Genomic DNA, 18,979 nt, shown 5'->3' with positions numbered 1-18,979 from the left:
TTCTCACGTTCCTACCTACTTTTCCACAACACACCCTTCCTCCCAACCATAAAGTGAAAAGAGCACAAGACTTGTGTCTGGAAAAACTAATAGCATTACTAAGACCCTCATTTTACAGATAAGGAGGATAAGTCCTAGAGAGGAAAACCTGTCTTAAATCACGAAACAGGGCAATAGTGGAAGCAGAGCAGGAACCCAAATGTCTCAACTTCTTGTATACTATTCCTCTCTATCCCTGTCTCCCTTCTGCCTGGCCTACACTGGCCTCAGTTCACGCACCTCAATCTTCTGGAAGGAATTGGTGATCATGGCAATGAGCATGTTGAGCAGCACGATGACTATGACGATGGTAAAGATGCCATAGAGGGCCTGGCCCATGAATTCAGACACCAGAAACTGAGGCATGTCTACCACACTGTGCTCCTCCATGCCAAACATGATCCAGAACAGAAAGTGGAACGTCTCGTTAAAACTAGCATGTTGGGACAAAGGGTAGGATGTGAGGAGTGGGATTGAGCCTGAGTGTCACCCACACATAGTCCTCTCCACCCCGTTAGACCCAGCCAAAGGCGTTCTGCATCCATGAAGCCCTTTGGACCACCTTGGGCCAAACAGACACTTGCCATTTCTGAGCTCCAGCTTTTATCCTTTCAGCCAACCAGTATTTACTGAGCACATAGTAGTGTCATAGGTGCAAAGGATACAGCTGTGAACAAGACAAACATGGTTCTTGTGTCCAAGGACCTTATGTTCTAGAGTGGGGATGAGAATGAGATAGACACTAATTATTATACCACCATTTTAAAATTGTGGTAAGTGCTATGAAGAAGCAGCATGAGATGTTATGACCTAATCTGGGAGTTGGGGAAAGTTGCTTTAAAAGCATTCAAGCTGAGCTCTGAAGGGTCTGTAGGAATCAACCAGGTGAAAGGGAAGAAGATGTGAAGAGCATTCTCAAGGCGTGGGGAGCCTGCAGGCATTTGATGAACTGAGAGAAGGCCAGGATAGCTGGTGTCAGAGGGCAAAGGAGAGAGAGGCTTGTGAGAGAGGGGCTTGTGAGAGGTAAGTAAGTAGGGACCAACCATGTCATTCAGTACCTTGTAAGATAAAAACAAAGATCCTTACTGTGGCTTATGAGCATTAGGAAGCTGTGAAGAGTTCTAAGCAGAGGGGTAACACCTGATTTACATTTGAAAAGATCATTGTTGGCTGTTGCTAGTAGTATGGGAGGGAATCAGATGAGAAAGTGGGGGCATGGAGACCAGTTAAGGCAGTGGTCCCAACCTTTTCAGCACTAGGGACCGGTGCTCCTGTGATAATCTAATATCTGATGATCTAAGGTGGAGCTGAGGTGGAGCTGGGGGTCGGTTGCAAATACAGATGAAGCTTCACTCGCTCGCCCGCTGCTCACCTCTTGCTGTGTGGCCCAGTTCCTAATAGACCATGGACTGGTACTGGTCCACAGCATAGAGATTGGGGACCCCTGAATTAAAGAACTGTTGCCATGGCCTCGGTGAGAGAGGATGATGGTTTGAACCACAGTAGTAGCAACTCCAATGCTACCTGTTCCAGGGAGCCATTCCTGAACTTCCTTCTCTACCTCCAGCAGAAAGTGCATGTCTATGAGTCACTCACGGACCTGACCACATTCTCCCTCCTATTGTGTTTATTTGTGAATCTGTTTTATTCCCCCTATCTCAGCGTCAGTTCAGGCCTCATTCATTGCAGCAACCTCTGCAACTTGTCTCTGACCTCAATCTGTCTCTTGTTATTCCATCCTCCACACATTGCATCCAAGGTGTCCTTGCTAAATGCTGATCTGATGTGTTGTTGTACTTCTGTTTGTCACACTTTAAATGATCCTAACTACCTCTCCAATGGGCTAAACTGACACCATACGTCTCCTGATGTGATGTGATGGAAAGTTCACATCATTAACTAGGTTGTGTTCTTGCCCAAATTGCTTAGCTTAAATCTAATCATGAGAAAATAGGTAAATCCCAACTGTGTAACACTCTCTATGATATAACTTGGTCTGTACTCTTCCAAAAAGTTCATTTGTCGTGAAAGGCAAAGGTAGAGAGAGTGTTCTAGATAAAAGGAGACTAAAGAGATGTAACAATAAAATGATCCCAGATTGGATCTCAGGTTTTTAAAAAAACCAGAAAGATTTTTTTTGGCAACTGGGGAACTTCAGAGGATTGTAGAGTAAATAATATTGTGGAATCAATATGAAATTTTTTGTGTGATAATGGTTTTGTGGTAACAATCTTAGGATATATCCAGAACTATTTGGGGGTGAAGTGTCATGATGTTTGCAACTTACTTTTAAATGTTTCAGGAAAAAAAATTAAAATAATAAAAAAATTAACAGCTAGGTGAAGCTAGGTGATGGGAATATGGGTGTCCATTGTGCTTTTAACTTTTTCATAGGATTGACATTTTTTAAAATAAAACATTTGTGGAGAAAGTGAGTAAATGAATGAGTAAATGAATAAATAAATGAGCATGTATCAGTAAGGGAGTGATTCACCGAACCAGAGAATTCATGATTGAGTGAATAGGTGAGGGAGGAGGGGAGAAGGAAGAGGGGATCAGTAAGCTCCCAGCACAGTCCAAGACTCTCACCTGCCCATCCTGCCTCTGCCCTGGCATACTTGCCCAGCCGCTCTGTCTCCCGGTAGGGCACATAGATGTTGTTGAGGCCACAGAGGAAGGCGATCAGGATGATCATGAGGATGAACATGAACCTGGTGGGGGGTGGGATAGGGGAGGATCAGAGCAGGTCTCCACCCGGGGAGAAGTCAAGTTTTGGGAAGAGGGAAATGGGGTGATGACCTTTCAGACTCAGCTTTTCTACTTGACAAGTTTTCAATTTGGAATGGAGAAATTAAGGGATGAGAAATGAGAAGGGATTTCAAGTGGGTACCAAAGTAGGAACTTTCTCTCTCAAGAATAAAGCATATTGAGTTCACGCAGTAAAAGCTGGGATGGGACAGTCTCCCAGGGAGGGACTGAGATCCTGAGATATGGTACAGGAGTGAGGGGGAGCCAGAGAATCCAGCATTGATCACCAGCAGAGTTAAACACACATGTGAGAATGAGTTAGCTGCAACAGGACAGATTAGAAGAGTCTCAGGGGTGGGGTGGAGGTTCTTCTTCAAGCTATGCTGAGCTGATGATATTCACAGAAAGAACCAAGGCTTTCCCCACCAAGGGCACCCACTCCAGTCCCACCTCAGGAGGGATTCCCAGGGGAGCCAGCATTACCATGTCTAATTCATCTTCTTGTCCCAAGTGTGCAGAACAAGGCCAAGCAGTCATTATTAATCAAACATTTACGAGGCTCCAACCATATACCAGTGGGATCCTATAGTGAATAAGACAGATAGAGTCCCTGTCCTCCCAGGGTTCATAATCTAGTGAGGGAGACAAGCAAGTAGCCACGTAGTTACAGTCCAGTGTGGGAAATGCTAAGGCTGAGGAGCAAGGCACAAAGGCTGTTACAGGACTGGATCCTCACTCTAATTTGGGGGCCAGGGAAAGCTTCTCACAGAAAGTGACATTTAAGTGAAATCTGATGGAAGAGCAAGAGCAGCCAGGTAAAGGGGCAGCGTGGGAAGGGGAGAGCAAATCAGCCCAGGCTTGGAGACAGGCAAGAGTGTGATGTAGTCAGGAACCGAATCAGTTCTCACAGCAGGAGTGTACCTTGTGAGGATGGAGTGAATGCTCAGTAATGTATGTTCAATGGGTGGATGGAACCCATTTAATTTATTTATCCATGTATTCTCAGGGCTTTGCTCACAGTGGGGCAGCAGCGAGTATTTATTGCCAGAAGAAACGAAGAGTTATTTATTTTTGACTTCTCTTCCCCCATGGACAGGATCTGTATTGGTTCCATCTCCACCTAGAACAGGTCAGTAACGTTTAGTAAATAACTAGATAAGAAACTTTTCCTCTTGGACTGCTCTTATTTTCTTCTTCAGGGTTTCCTGTCCAAATTTCCTTTTGGGCATCATTGACTGGCTTGATACAGGGTAGAGTAGTGGGCTTAGCGTACTGGTGGCTCAGAGTTTGCTAACTAAGCCAGAGCTAAATAAGCAGAGATCATCTGAGGAAGAGGCTACCAGTCCAGCCTGCTGAGCTGAACAGCCAGAGGCGAGGAGAGCTCTGGAGAGTTTTGTAGATTGCATTGCTCAATTGTTTGAGAATACTTGATTCTGCTATAGAAAAAAAGAAAAACAATGGAATGGATGAAGTGTATCCATTAAGAGAAGATAAGTTAGTTATCTGGGTGACATGTTGAACAAATAGAGTACATGTATGTGAACATACACAGAAAGTGATGGTAGACACTAAACATTCATGATGCACTGAATATATGTGAGGCTAATGAGGAACTCGGGATTCATCAGACCGTAAATCAGTTATCCACTGGTGACAGCCATTCTGGCCCCACATGTCCTCTTCCTTAAGACTGCAAAGAAAACTCATAGCTGCTCATCAGGATGGTTGGTAAGCTATCGCAGTGGCCAGACATACTTGCCCCTGGGTTCTTCCCATAGAGCAAGTGTTGGGCCCTGGCGACTTCTGGCTGTTGCATACCCTGCTCAAACCTCAACTCTGGTCATCATAATGACACCATCATAAACACATCACTTATGGATTTAATAAACTGGATGATTCAAGGAGCTTAATTTGGTCTGTGAGCCTTTCTGTTCCATAACCTTTGGGACAGGACTGCCCGGTGGTGAACTCGCAGGCTATCATTACACCAAGGCGATTTCCCACCTGACACTACAGACTAGTGTCTTATTTGCAAGAGGATAGGAACATCCAGAGTGGGTAGCAACTAATATCAGAGTAGGGGAAGAATTGGGTCCTTGCTGAGAGTCTAATACAGGTCCCCTAATTCGGAGTGAAGAGAAAAAGGTCCCTGGATGTGCTAGAGCCCAGAGGGATCTGGTTGTATGTTGAGAGGCATCTACAGGGGGAGGGAACCCCCCACTGGGGTACTTATCATGCAGAACAGTGAAGGAGACTCCGGAGGTGGACTGTCACAAATGAAAGGCCCCACACATGTACCTGTGACCCAAACCGTGTGTAGTGAAGTCTCCCAGAAGCTCTGGCTGCAGCCACGAAAGGTACTCAGCTGTGTCTCCATGACCAGGGACTCTCCCAGCAGGAAGATGAGGAACCACAGATAGGAAGTGGAGTGCAGCAGAAACTTCAGCACCAGGATCTTTAGCAGGCGACCCAGCTAGTGGGGAAGGAAGGAGAGCATGGCTCAGAGTCTTGTTCATGTCTCTGCCTCCCCTAGGAGAAATCCCAGAATGCTCAGCCCACACATGACTCCTTCTTTCACTCACTCTTTCAAACATTCGTGGAGAATGTACTGTGGTTTAGGCCTTGTACTTTCATATCTATTGTCTTTCTCACAATCGCATGAGATAGGTATTATTTCCATTTTATCAATTAAGGAACTAAAGATCCCAGAGGTAAAGTAACTTTCCCTTGGAGGTCCCACAGGCTCTTCTATCTCAACCATGAAAACACAAAATAAAAATTTAATCCATCATCTTCTATCCCAAACTTATTCTTCCTCTTCTAGTGTCCTCATCTTAGAAAATGGCCTGGTCACCCAGGCCAGGTACCTTAAAGGCATCTCTACATTCTTTCTCACACACATACTCTGACAGTCTCCCTCATCCTGCCCCCTCCCTTAATCCATCCTTCACACCACTAGTAGGGAGAGCTTTCTAAAACAAAACTAATAGGATCACTCACTTCATTTAAAGCCTATAATGGTTTCCATCATTGCTTATAAGGCTCCGCGAGATCTGGCCCCTGCCTACATCCCACTGTTCGCTATTTGCACTTGTGCTTTAGCAGCACAGTATTCCTTTCAGTTTCTCTAATACTTTACGTTCTTCCTCCCCCGGGCCTGCAGATGTGCTGCTCCTGCTTCCTGGAACCCTGCTCTCCCTAGTCTTCTCTTGGTTAACAGGAATAGGGCTTGCTCCTCATTATATCCCCAGTGCCAGGCTCAATGCTTGGCTCCGAGTAGTCTCTTTAGGAAGTAATTGTTGAATGAGCAAATAAAAATATCTGGATCCACAAGGGCTCCCAATGAATTTGTAGGTTGGGGTGGGAATCGCTTGATATTTAACCCTGACAGATCTAGGTTAATCTTGCTAAGTAGAGTGAGATGCTGAAGTCTAAGAACAGAAAAATACTGGGCCAAATTACTCAGCAGGCCAGAGGCAGAACTGAGTGTAAGACCCAGATGTCTGGAGTACAGGTGGGGTCCTAGTGGACAATAGGACATTCAAGGGCTTGGGAGAGGTTAGAGGCTTAGATTGAGGGTAGGGAGAATGGGAGACCCATAAGACCAAGGGCCTAGAATAGAAGTGTGCTCAGAATCAAGTCTAAGAGGGTCCTGAGGACTCTCTAAGAGGGCAGGGAACGGACTTGCTTGGGGTTGGAGTGGGGATAACTAGAGATGGCAGGGCAAAGAATCAGGCTGGGGCAGGGGACGGTCAGTAGGACCCAGCTGACCGCTTCTGGTTGTAGTTGATGGCCAGTCTCAGCCTCGCCAGGTTGGGGACACCTTCCTCAAAGGCCTGGGCCAGGCCCTCAGCCTCAGGCTCAGTATCGCTGTCTTTGCCCAGGTCATTGAGCACCACGGTGACCTTACTCTGGTCCTGGCACATGCCCAGCAGCTCAAAGCTGTAGTCCTGGCTCAGTGACTCCAGGGCAACGTACTTGGGCTGTAGGATCGCAGGTCCTTGTGTGCCTGCCACCTTGTGGACCCAGCCTGATTAAGTCAGCCCTCCCAAGAGTGGGCCAGGGCCATCTCTGACCTGTCTTTGAGCCATCACTTCCCACCTGTGTGTCACCCTGGGTCACCCATTCCTTTCTCCTCTGCCACCTCACCTCTTCTCCCTGCTATAATGAGGTATCTCCTGTTTCAATTTTGAGTAACTGATGCTGTCTCTGTCTCATCACTAAGTCATTCCAACCTAAATGCCTTTGTCACCATTGCCATCCCTATACTACTTCCCTTTTCCTGTCCCTATATCTTGTCTCACTTCTACTCCTATTCTTCATGCCCTTCTCATGTTCGTTTATTCAATTTTCTTGAGCACCTACCTTTTGAGAGCCTGTGCTGGCAGTGTGAGGAGAGGCAGACATGAATACGGCAGACCTTGCCTTTACCCATCTTTTCCTTGGTCTTACTTGGGGTCCTAACCGCAGAGAGAATCCAGCCTAGGATTTTAGGAAGCCAGGTCTGAGTCTCAGCACTGTCTCTCAGGTGGTGTCACATTGGGTAAGGTTCTTTCCCTTTCCAGGCCTTAGCTCCCTTGCCAGAAAGGGAGATAATTCCTACTGCCTCCTTCCATGGGCTGCTGTGAGAATGGCGGGAGTCCCTTGGAAAGGACTGCTCTTTCCTGCTCCCTCTTCATTCTCTGATCCTTCCACAACCCCAGTGAAGGAGCAGGCTCTTTCCGCAGCTCGCCTGGCACAGGCCACGTCCTGCCTTAGGTCTCGTTTTAATATCCTTGTCTGTTTCCCCACTAATGGTAGTCTTGAGCATGAGACCAAGTCTGCCTGGCACAGAGGGAATGTCAGTGATGAGTGATGGATAAAACTGGACTGGTAGTGTTCAAGGCCTCTGACCAGTGCCCCCCGCTCCTATCACAGTTTCTGTCCCACAGAGGCCCCTGCATGTATTACCATGTCTACTTTGGCTACCTGAAAGCGTTATTTGGCCTGTAGTACTATCTCTTCACTTGTATTATTCACTTGTGTCACCAATATTAATCCTGTTTCTTCCAGAGTCTTCCCTGAATACAATAGCTGTAGCTTCCTGACCTCTCTTTCCTGGGCTTTAGAAGCTCTTGTAGTGCCATCTACATAGGCACTGAATGAAGCTGAGCATCCTGGGAGTGTCTTGTCTACCTCTCTGCCCTCTCCCTGCTTGTGTTCATGCTCTAGGTGGGACCACACAGTGGGGGTTCAGAAGGATGGGTTCTACTGAATGTCATCTCCAAGTCTGTCTGGCGGCTTTTCTGTGTTCTCTCTCCTCCCTCAGACAGACCTAGGGGCCCCCTAGAGTGGTGTTTGTGCCATCCCCATAAGACAAGGTACTCCTAAAGTGATAGCTCTCTACCATTAATTAGAATGAATCCTCCTCAGGGTGGTATTCTGACTCCCCATAAAAATGAAGGTTTCCTGGGAATAGAACAAGGCTTCATCTTTCTGTTGTTTCCCACTTCTCAGAACACTTACCATAGGCCCGACCATGCCCCAGTGAAAGGACAGATACTGGGCACTGAGGGCAAGGGAAAGTATCAGAGACTAACCTTAAACTCAGGCTCTTTATGTGCAAGGTGCCTGAGCTCATGGCTGAGCTGGAAGGCAGCCAGTGTGGCATCCTCACTAGCCAGTGAGAGGTAGGCTCTGCTGGCAATGCCATGGTAAATGTTGATGCGAGACAGGGAGAACTTCAGCAGGTCATAATGGCAGGCATTGCTGCACTCGAGGCAGGCACAAGAGACGGAAGTGGGGCTGGGCGATGGTGTGGCCCTGGTCCATGAGCAGCTGCGCTATCTCATACAGGTCCTTCTGGCAGGCTAGGGGGAGTGGAGCGACACCAGGTACAAAGCGGGTACCATCAATTGATGAGCCAAAGAAAGCCAGTGAGAAAGACCTGGTGTCCACTTTGTGGCCCTTCTCTCGTTCCATCAGGCGATGCACCACTGCTGGCTGGTTTGTGTCCACTGCCACTAGCAGTGCCTCGTGGATCTTCTGGAAGTCAAACTTGACACTGGCCAACAGCACATCAGTGATGGCCTCGTAGCCCAGGCGAGCAGTCCTGGAGCAGTCCTTGGCCTCCTCAACATTCCACAGGGGCAGGCCTGGCCTGCCGCCTGTAACCTCGACCCCTGACTCCAGTAGCTGCTGCACAAGGCCCAGCCGCCCCTCCTGGATGGCACTCAGGAGTGGAGGTGGGAACTTCAACTTTTTGTTCACGATCTCAATCCAGCTAGGCTGTGACTGGATGAAGGAGTGGAGAGGGTGAGACTCCAAGTTTCTGATCCCTTTTGTTTTGGGGCCCCCCTTACCCTTCCACCTTAAAGCCCTTAACCCTCTAACCCCAGCAACCATTATATTCTTCTTTGTCCCAAACACATACTAACAAAAATTTTTAGTCACCACTTTATTTAGTGGGTTCTCAGGTTAGGAAAGTGATAGGAGTGGGTCTGATTGGAGGCCCCTTCCTCAGCACAACTACCGCCCTCACAGGAACCCCCACCCAGTGGGGCTGAATGTGGGTACCTTGAGAAAAGGGAGGTTAAAGCAGGTGGACAGGGCTACACTGGGAGCCTCGCCCCACATGCAGGCATACAGGATCTGTCCAGGACCCAGCTCCCACCTTGTTGACTTCATTTCCTAGATGCTCATTCCTCTGGAAGTCCCAGAGCCTCTGAAGGACAGGTCCAGACACGTCCACACAGGAGGGTCTTTGAACAGGCTTTTCCCAGCCCCTCAGCTCTGTCCAGGCCTCTAAGCAGGATCCCAGCACTCTTCCTCCATTGATCCACCCCCACCCCAGCTTTGTCCCCTCCTGTGTGGGGTGTGGGGTGGCGTTTCTCTCCCTCAGTGCTGCTGGTCCCTCTCTTCTACCAAATTCAGCCCATCCTCACCGCTCCCCTCTGCTGGACCCAGGCTCAGGGCTCCAAGGGTTCTTCTCTCACTCACATGGTAATGTCCACCACCTAGACGGCAGCTAAAATGTCCCTGTTACCACTCTGGGTCAGTTTTAACCACAGCCAGAAATGGGACCAGGACGGGGGATGGTAGGAGAGCAGAAGGCCTCTTACCATGACGGAGTCCATGGCTACACGCACCTATGCTGGCAGGGACCAAAGGATGGAACTCCTACTTGGTGTGCTCGCCTGACTGTGTCCAGCTGCCTCTTTCCTATCCATCCAAAACCCTGCCCCCGGCCCTCCCTTTGCCAGGACCAGTTGCTCCCCCTCAGCTCTGTACCCTGGAGACTAGAGGAACTGGTGTTAGTGCCACACAATGAAGTCTTCTGGGAAAGGGGAAAGAGGATATAGTTGCTCAAAAAAGGTGAGAATAGAATTTAGAACATCATAGCTGGAGGCAACCTTAGAGACCCTCTGGTCTAATTGCCTCTTTGTACAGATGGGCACAAGGTTCCACAACAAGCCTAGAACAATTCTTTAGTCATTAACCCATCTGATCCCTATGATAGCTCTGTGAGCAGGAGGACAGAGGTTTTCTCGCTGTTACTGAGGGTTAATTCTGAGTCTAAGATAAATAGTATGCTTCAACTCATACAGTAACACCGTTACCTGATTATATCTAGGAAGGGAACCCACAAAGGATATGGAGAGTTAAGTTCATGGGATACTGGGGGTCAGTCTCATGCTCAAAAATCACTTTCACCTTTCCAGTAAACCACGGGATCTTATTTATCAGGCAGTGCTTCTCTTTTCACTGGGCCTCAGTTTCCCTTTCAGGAAAATGGACACAAGAACGCACATCACTTGTGGAGGGGAAAACATTCTAGACTGTATCCCGAAGCCCTAGAGAGATCACCAGTTCTACCCCAGAAGTTCCAAAGGGTAAAATGATGAAGCTGTCGGGAGAACATGGTGCCATGGTGACGGAAGCCTTGAAAACTGGGAGTGGGAGGGGGGCTGGGCCCAGAGGTGCCCTCAGGCAGAGTCCTGAGGGACTGAGTGAAGGAAAGCAGAGAGGTGCTTGGCCTCATCAGCTCTGCTCACCTATCAAGAGATACACTTCCCAGTTTTAGTCACAGAGGGCAGAGGGGCCAAAGCCACAGGACCTCATGGCTCATGCCTGAGGGACCTCCCCACACCCACTGGCATGTTCTTCTACTTCTCCCGCTGAGAACTGCAATTGGCAGATAGGGCACTGGACCCAGGAAATAGGTGATGAGCTCTCTGAAGACACCCACAGTACTGATGGTGATGAAGATGGTGATGAGGAGGAAGAGGCTGGGTGACATGGGGAGGTCTCTCCACAAGTGGCAGCGTGCTGGGGAAGAATCTCAATGCTGAAGGAGCCTAAGGGGGAGAGAAGGAGGTAAGCAAAACTGGGCCTGCACCTAGACAAGATGCCATCCTAAGCAGCCTGTGGCGAGCATCTGTTGTCAAAATGCCGCTGTTTTCGCAGGAAGTGAATATTTTACACTTGAGAGACACTATCCAATCATGAACCCACCAAACATTTACCAAGTGTTTACTCCTGCCTGACACGGCTAGGAGGTGAAGCCTGTAAACCCAGGCCTGTCCTTATGGACTGTAGCGTTAGGGGTAAAGATAAGCTGTAACCAGAATTAATCATGATACAAAGCAGAAAGTGAGAACAGCTAAGCCCAAAGGAATCAGAGAATGCTGCATGAGCTCAGTTGGGAGAGAGTATCTGAGAAGATTAGAGAAGACTTGGCAAATAAGTACCATTTGGACAGAGACTTAGAAAGTAGAATGTGGATACGGAGGAAAAAGTTATGAAAGAAATTCTAGCCCCTCTCTGATAGTGTTTTGTTTCATGTTTCTCCCAAGGACATAGCCCCTATCCCTTCCTCGGCTTGGCCAATGCAATATGAGCAGGTGCTCAATATAGACTTGTTTAACTGCAGAGCAGACAGAGCCTCAGAGTGCAAGTTCAGATGTTTCCTGGCGGCATTCCCAGATCTCCTGTTCCACCCTCGAGGGATGCCTAGCAGTTCCACAACAACCCTGTGCCCAAGCAGCTTACCTGCACAAATGGGGCACTCTCCACTATCCCGGTCACCACTGCTTCGGGCCTGGGGTTGCTGGTGTCCTCTCCGCTCTGCTTTTGCTATCCCCCTCCTGTTTGGCCGAGAGTTGGAGTTTGATAAAGGCCTGTGAGAGAACAGTTAAAGACCAGCTATTAGCAAGAGGCCGTAAGGGCTGAAGGGACTTTAAATTAGGGTGAAAAAAATATGGACTAGTTGATGTGGAGCCAGAAGCCCGGAGTTAGAGTCCTGGTTTTACCACTTGATGTATCAGACTTGAGGGAAGTCATTTAACCTTTGATTGTCTGAGAACAGACCTTCTGTTACTGCATTCAGGACATTTATTATTATTTTTTTATTGCTATATAATGCACATCGAATAAAATTCATCTTTTTAGAGTATACTATTCAGAGGTTTTAGGGTATTCACAAGGTTGTGTAATCACCAAAACTATCTAATGGCACATTTTTATCACCTCAAGGAGAAACCCTGAACCCATTAGTAGTGACTCCCCATTTCTCTATCACCACAGTCCCTGGCAACCACTAGTCTATTTTCTGTCTCTATGGATTTGTCTATTCTTGGCATTTCATATAAATGCAATCATATAATATGTGGTCTTTTGTGACTGACTTCTTTCACTTAGCATGTTTTCAAGTTTCATCTACGTTATAGCATGGATCAGTACTTCATTCTTTTTTCATGGCCAAATAATATTGTCTATTCTTGGCATTTCATATAAATGCAATCATACAATATGTGGTCTTTTGTGACTGACTTAGCATGTTTTCACTTAGCATGTTTTCAAGTTTCATCTATGTTATAGCATGGATCAGTACTTCATCCTTTTTTCATGGCCAAACAATACCCCATCATACAGCTATACCACATTTGTTCATCTGTTCATCAGCAGATAAACATTCAGGGTATTTGTTCATCTGTTCATCAGCAGATAAACATTCAAAGTGTTTCTACTTTTGGGCTATTATGAATAATGTTGCTATGAGCATCTGTCTATTTATTTTGTGTGAACACCAGTTATCAATTATTTGGGTTACATTCCTAGGAGTGGAATTGCTGGGTCATACAGTAACTCTAGCTTTTTGAGTAACTGTCAAACTGTATACTAAGGTGGCTGTACCATTTTACATTCTTATCAGCAATATATGAGAATTTCAATTTATCCACATCTTTGCCAACACTTGTTATTGCCTTTTTGATTATAACCATCCTAGTGGGTGTGAAGTGATCATAGTGGTTTTGATTAGCATTCCTCTGATGGCCAATAATGTCGAGCATCTTTTCATGTGCTTATTGACCATTTGCACATCTTCTCTGGAGAAATGTCTACTTAGATCCTTTGTCCATTTTAAAAATTAGGGTATCTTTTATTGAGTTATATATTCTAGGCACAAGTCCCTTATCAAATATATAATATGCAAATATTTTCTTACGTATTCCGGGGGTTGTCTTTTTCTTTTCTTTATAGTGTCCTTTGAAACAGAAGATTTAAATTTTAATGAAGTCCGTGTACTCATCTTCGGATTCTGGTTCACTACAGGGCTACTCCCTTGCCTAGCTCCAAGCCTGACAACATGTGGACAAGGATATCTTTTTCTACTACCCTCTAGGTTCAGATTGTGAGATCAAGATCCAGACGTAGGGTGCTCGCTGACTTAACTGAAGTGTGAGGAGGGAAGAAAGACAGGTGCAGAGAGGCAGTAAGGTTTGGGGAGGTGATCTGGTCTTTCAGGTTGCCCTACTTACCTGCGGGCTTGTATTTTCCGTCTCTTTGTCCTGCCCACATCATTCTCTGACTTTTGCTCCTCTAGTCTGGGCTCTGTGTGAGAAATGCTCATTCAATTTAGCTCATTAACAAAAGGGTGTCTTCACACATGATGTTCCTTTTAAGAATATTTTTTCTATCCTCTTTTCTTAGTTAATTCTCACTCTCTTAAGTTTTAGATGAAATGCTAATTCTTGTGAGAAACTTTCCCTGGGTTCTTCAATCTAAATCTGGTCATCCTATCCTGCTTTGCCTTTGAAGCACTTATCACAGTTTTACACTTTAGATTTTCTTGTGTGATATGGACACATGTCTCTCCATTAGGGTAGGAACATTGCTATTTTATTTACTAGGCCCCTAGTATCTCTGGCACTTAGCGCAGAGCCTCACACATAGAGATGTTCAATATCTGTCAAATGAGTGGTCGCAACACCTAGAAATAACCATTTATCTAGCTATTCAGAACTTGTGAAACCCTTTGTATAGCATTTAATATACTTCAGTGTTTTCATAGCTCCAGTGCCCAGCATATTGGTTGCCCAAAAAAGGTCAGTTCCTTTCCCATTCTCTACCTCTTGAAATAATAAACTACATCCTTCCTTATATGGGAGGTGGCTTCTGAAATGACTCTCACCGATTCCTGCCTCCTGTTATTCATGCCTCCCCTTGTGTGTGGGCAGGACCTAGTAACTTGCTTCTAATGAGGAGAATATACAAAAGTGATGGAATGTCACTTCTGTGATTAGGTTACAAAAGACTGACTCTTGCTAGCACTCTCTCTCTTGCCCTCTAGCTTCCTCACTCTGATAAAGCAAGCTGCCATATTGTGAGACGCTCTATGGAGAAGCTCTCATGGCAAAGGAACTGAGAGAAGCCTCAAGCTAACAGCCCACGAGGAACCAAATCCTACCAATAAGAATGTGATGAGGGAGCAAGGGAGCAGATCCTTTCCAGTTAAGCCTTGAGATGATTGTAGCCTTGTGACAGAATCGGAGCCAGAGGACTCAGTTAAGCCACACCCAGATTCCTAACCATGAGGAACTGTGAGATAATAAATATTGTTTTAAGCCACTAATTTTGGGGTAATTTGTTATGCGACAATAGATAACCAATGTGCCCTATTTCTGCAACGAGATGACATTCTCATTATTTCACTAATTTTTTCAGTTCTTTGAAGTGACAGATAAACCATTTCCTTTTCAAAAAATTTCCCAATAAAGCAATGAGTGAAACCAAGAGTATTCAATGAGAACTCTACTTGTTTTCCTTCTCTTGCTGTCAAGAATAGTAAAAAGAACAAGAGATCTGGAATTCAAATCTTGGCTCTGCCACTTATCAGCTGTGACTCAGAGTATTTCATCACTCTGAACCTAGGGTTCTTCTGTAAAATGAGTATAACAGTACCAACTGCATAAATTTGTTGGAACATTAAATAGATAGCAATATCTGGTGTAAAGCAGGAACTCCAAAATGTTTAATCCTTTCTTCCTCTGTGATAAAACCACACCATGCCCCTACTTTATTTCTCCAATAAGCTCCATACACTACCACCCTGACCGAATTGTCCTTCTGAGATGATCACAAGAGGCCTAAATACTATTTGATTTAACTCTTTCACTTTGAAGATGAGGGAGTTGAGGCCCAAAGAGATAAGGATTCCTGGGCCAGTGCTCTTTCAATTATTATATGATGTTTGAGTTCTCTTCTGGTAACATGACACTGACAATTGTCTTTTTTACCCACATGAAGTCCTATTTGTGAATCACCTCATATAGCAGAGGCAGATTCAAGGAGGAAGGATGGTACCAGGGAGAGCAAGGAATCAAAGGTAGGTCATGGGGCCTCACCTGTGCTGTCTGGATGACTGGGACCTGGTTCTGCAGGGTTGTTTTTTGGGCTTGTCACGCTGGCTGGAGGCACCCTGCGGGCAGCGGAAAGCACCATGCAGGCTGAACGCCCCAAAGTCCCTGGCTGCAGCTGCTTTAGGATATTCCTAAGCTCTGAAATTTCTTTGGTACTCCTGCAGGGAGATGGAGAGTACTTAGTTTCATTCAGAACAGAGACTCCATCCTGCTCACCCAAGTCAGTGGCATCTAACCAAGAAAGCTAGTTTGATATACAGATAGGGTTAGGGCCAGAGCATGTGATTAATTGAGGGAACCCAGGTGGGGCTTGTGTGCCTGTGAGCAACTTGGTAGCCTTTCTTTTGCAGGAAAATGAACTGAGAAGGGGCTGGGAGACCTCCATTCCAGCTGGCAGCTACGTACGTTTGGGGATCTGGGAAGAATGTCCTCCGGATGGAAGGATTAGCCATCCAGGGGCTGGGACCAGACTCAGGAGTATCAGAAGGGCCCTGAGAAGAAAATGGAGAAATATGAATTATAGACATTCACCACCAGGGGACACTGCCACCTAGTGCCACGGATGCTCACAAACCTGAGGACTTCAGCTTAGTGGGTAAGTGTATCTGCTACAGCTTGTTCAGGGCACCTTGATTTGTGTGTGCACACTTTCTTCCAGCTCTAAGATGTGAGGTTCAGTGATTTCGTATACTTAATTCCCCAATGCTAAGGGTTTTGTCATGATCCTGAAAGACTCTAGGATAACAGAATACATGCTACTGGGAAAAACAGGGCTATGGGACTGATATGTGCAAACTTTTGAAAGCATGTACATACATTTGTGCATATATAAAATTGATTCGTGTAGGTACAAAACTCAAATCACTCATTTCTCTTTATACACCTACGTGAGAGAAACAAATTATACACATGAATTTCTTTATAGTCAAAAATAGGTCTATTTTGAACTATTTGGGGACATTTTTATCATTTTTCTTTTCTAAATATTGTTTAATTTCCAGTATGATTTATGAGAACAATTTTGTTCACCTGCAGCTAAAAACCTATCAATTTTAGCCACCATTTCTAGCCATCTATAAAAAGAGATGTGTTAAGTACATATGCGTATATACATATCACATGTCTCTTTCCAGCATTAGCCACTATACCTAAGTCACGGGCATTTACAAACCTCTCTGCTTCTAATTCCAGAAATATCTATGTGCAATAATCACACAATAGATCATTTCTATATAGGTTTTATTTATGTGGAACGTTAGTCTTCTTAATTCTTTGTCAGCATTCAATTTATCTGTGTCAGCCCATCTGTGGCTATTTCCTTTTTTATTTTTTCAAATTTCCTTTGCTTCCTCAAATTTAGAAATAATTAAAAATTTTTTTCTTTAATTTTTTAGCTCTGAGATTCTCTTAAAGGTAAAAGTCGTGCTTTCTCATAAAGCATGACTTTGGCCTTATTCTGTAAGTTTGAGAAGTAGTATTTTTATTCATATTCACTGTTTAAAATTTTTTAATTGCCATTACGATCTCATCTTGGACTTAGCATTAATTTTGAAATATTTTGTTTACTTTATCAGGGTTTTTATTTTTTCTTTACCTTTTCTTATAAATTTTAGAGTGAATACTACTAGAAAGGGTAACTGGCTGAGTGTGTAGAGATGGTTATTTAACCAACTCTAACTGAGATTAATCATTAAGAAATGAGCTCCTGAGCACAAGCTAAGTCAAGTCAGGTATCCTGGGTTCAAATCCACTCCAAGAATTAACTTAGCAGTGTGACCTGGGACCTCTCAGTAAACTTCTCTATGCTTCTGTTTCCATCCTAGAAAACTGATGATCATTAAAGACCCTATTTTCACAAGGTTAAAAGCCCTTATATTTTGCTTTCACTGTAATTTACCATTAGAATGATACATTAGAAAAAAAGCCTATGGCATTTTAGACATCCTAAATTATAAAATTGAGTGCCATCGATTTGTTTCCATGTATTAACCCTCTCTTGTTGAAATGTTTCAGGATCTCCTTTCCCTGTGGTTTGAGGTACCTGCAACATGTTTCATTCGGCTGTTGATATTCAATGCCTTTCTGATGTTATTGCTCTGGAGTTGCTGACTCCCTTCCTTCTTGATCCCACCATGGTCCTAAAGGTGCAGAGTAATTTAGATGGCCAAAATGGTAAAGACTCCACGAAGTCCTTATTTATCCTATAATTGCAGAGACCATATGTTTTGGTTTGCCTGGGACAGTCGTGCTTATGTCTGTTGTCTCAGTATAATTTTTTTCTCAGTATAATTTTTAATAGCACTCTTTTTTGCTCTCAAAGTGTCTCAGTTTGGACGATAAATGTTATGGTGATGCTATCTACAATTCCCCTTTGAAAGGTCACTTATATAATGAACATGTATATTCAAAGCCTATTTTGTTCTAGCTGCTAGGAATACATTATGGAACAAGAAAAACAGGTTCCTAATCTCACAGTTTCCATTTTATTGAATAGCCAGCGCCACAGGGCCCTAGGTCCATTCATGTCAGCTACCAGCAGTGCGATAGGGGACCTGGAGATCTGGAGAAGCACACTGAACTGCTTCCACGCGTCCTTTTGCATTTTTCAGCCCTTTCCACAATGGAAGAATAAATCTCAGACCAAGTTCTACTTGTCTCAGCTATCTGGGTCTCTTCAAGGCTGAATTACAAAAGCATCTACTCCTCTGTCTGCTCTGTTTTCTTTTTCCAATGTCTAATCTAGTCTCTTCTTTTTCTCAGTAACCTCAACAGGAGTGACGCCTGTGAGGCTCACTCCTAGGGACTGAAATTCTTTTGGTTATGTCATGTTTCTAAAAATGTACAGTGTTCAGAGGAAGCACTGTGGTGTAATGACAGAAGACCCGATTTCTAGTCCCTACTCTTTTGTGACTCTGTGTGAATTCGAATAAGTAAGTTTCCCTATCTGAGATGTAAAATGAGGTGGATAGGATTTGATGATCTTTAGGTATTTTTTTCATCTCTAGAATTCTATGACTCTAGGATTGTGTGATTATATCTTCGTATCTGTTTGACAGTGAATTATGGTGGAGGGTACTGGCTTGGAAAGATAAATGGAGACACCACTGACAAGAAAGTAGAAGTCAGAATAGGCTTAGGAAGAAAAAATAACTAGAAAACTGGCTAAGAAAAGTGGGGATAAATCGACCAGATACATACACATAGCCAGAAACCTTTACATCTCTTAGGAGTATTTGTGTGTTATGCAGGGAGAGAAAGCAGGGGAACACACGAAATTGCAGAGCAGCTATCTAAGAATATAACTGGCTTTGCTAGGCAGGTGGGTCAGGGAACAACTGACAGAGGGACTGTAAATGAACCCTTGGACTTTCAGGTGCTGGAAGGAAAAGTCTGAAGAAAGCTAGAGCCCACTAAGAACCTAAGAACAAAGTATGAGATTAAGTTTGAATCCAAGAAGAATTTTGATGTGACTAAAAAACAAATAGTTCAACAGCTTCGTGCACATGATATTG

At 44.8% G+C, this 18,979-nt stretch overlaps 1 protein-coding gene across 1 annotated transcript in view; it reads right to left on the bottom strand.

The window, feature by feature from the left end:
- The window catches only part of LOC102896461 (short transient receptor potential channel 2-like), a 31,941-nt gene that overhangs the window by 4,468 nt on the left and 8,494 nt on the right, over positions 1–18,979 (bottom strand). The window contains 11 exon segments of the mRNA XM_025051598.1: positions 280–472; positions 2,658–2,750; positions 6,559–6,770; positions 8,367–8,564; positions 8,566–9,087; positions 10,057–10,099; positions 11,009–11,123; positions 11,818–11,945; positions 13,587–13,659; positions 15,453–15,625; positions 15,873–15,958. Of these exon segments, the coding sequence (XP_024907366.1) occupies positions 280–472; positions 2,658–2,750; positions 6,559–6,770; positions 8,367–8,564; positions 8,566–9,087; positions 10,057–10,099; positions 11,009–11,123; positions 11,818–11,945; positions 13,587–13,659; positions 15,453–15,625; positions 15,873–15,958 (1,836 nt within the window).

Source organism: Pteropus alecto, unplaced genomic scaffold (assembly GCF_000325575.1).
Source record: "Pteropus alecto unplaced genomic scaffold, ASM32557v1 scaffold468, whole genome shotgun sequence".
Taxonomy (NCBI): Eukaryota; Metazoa; Chordata; class Mammalia; order Chiroptera; family Pteropodidae; genus Pteropus; species Pteropus alecto.
The sequence above is the reverse complement of the archived record's forward strand: the minus strand, read 5'-3'. Positions and strand labels throughout refer to the sequence as shown.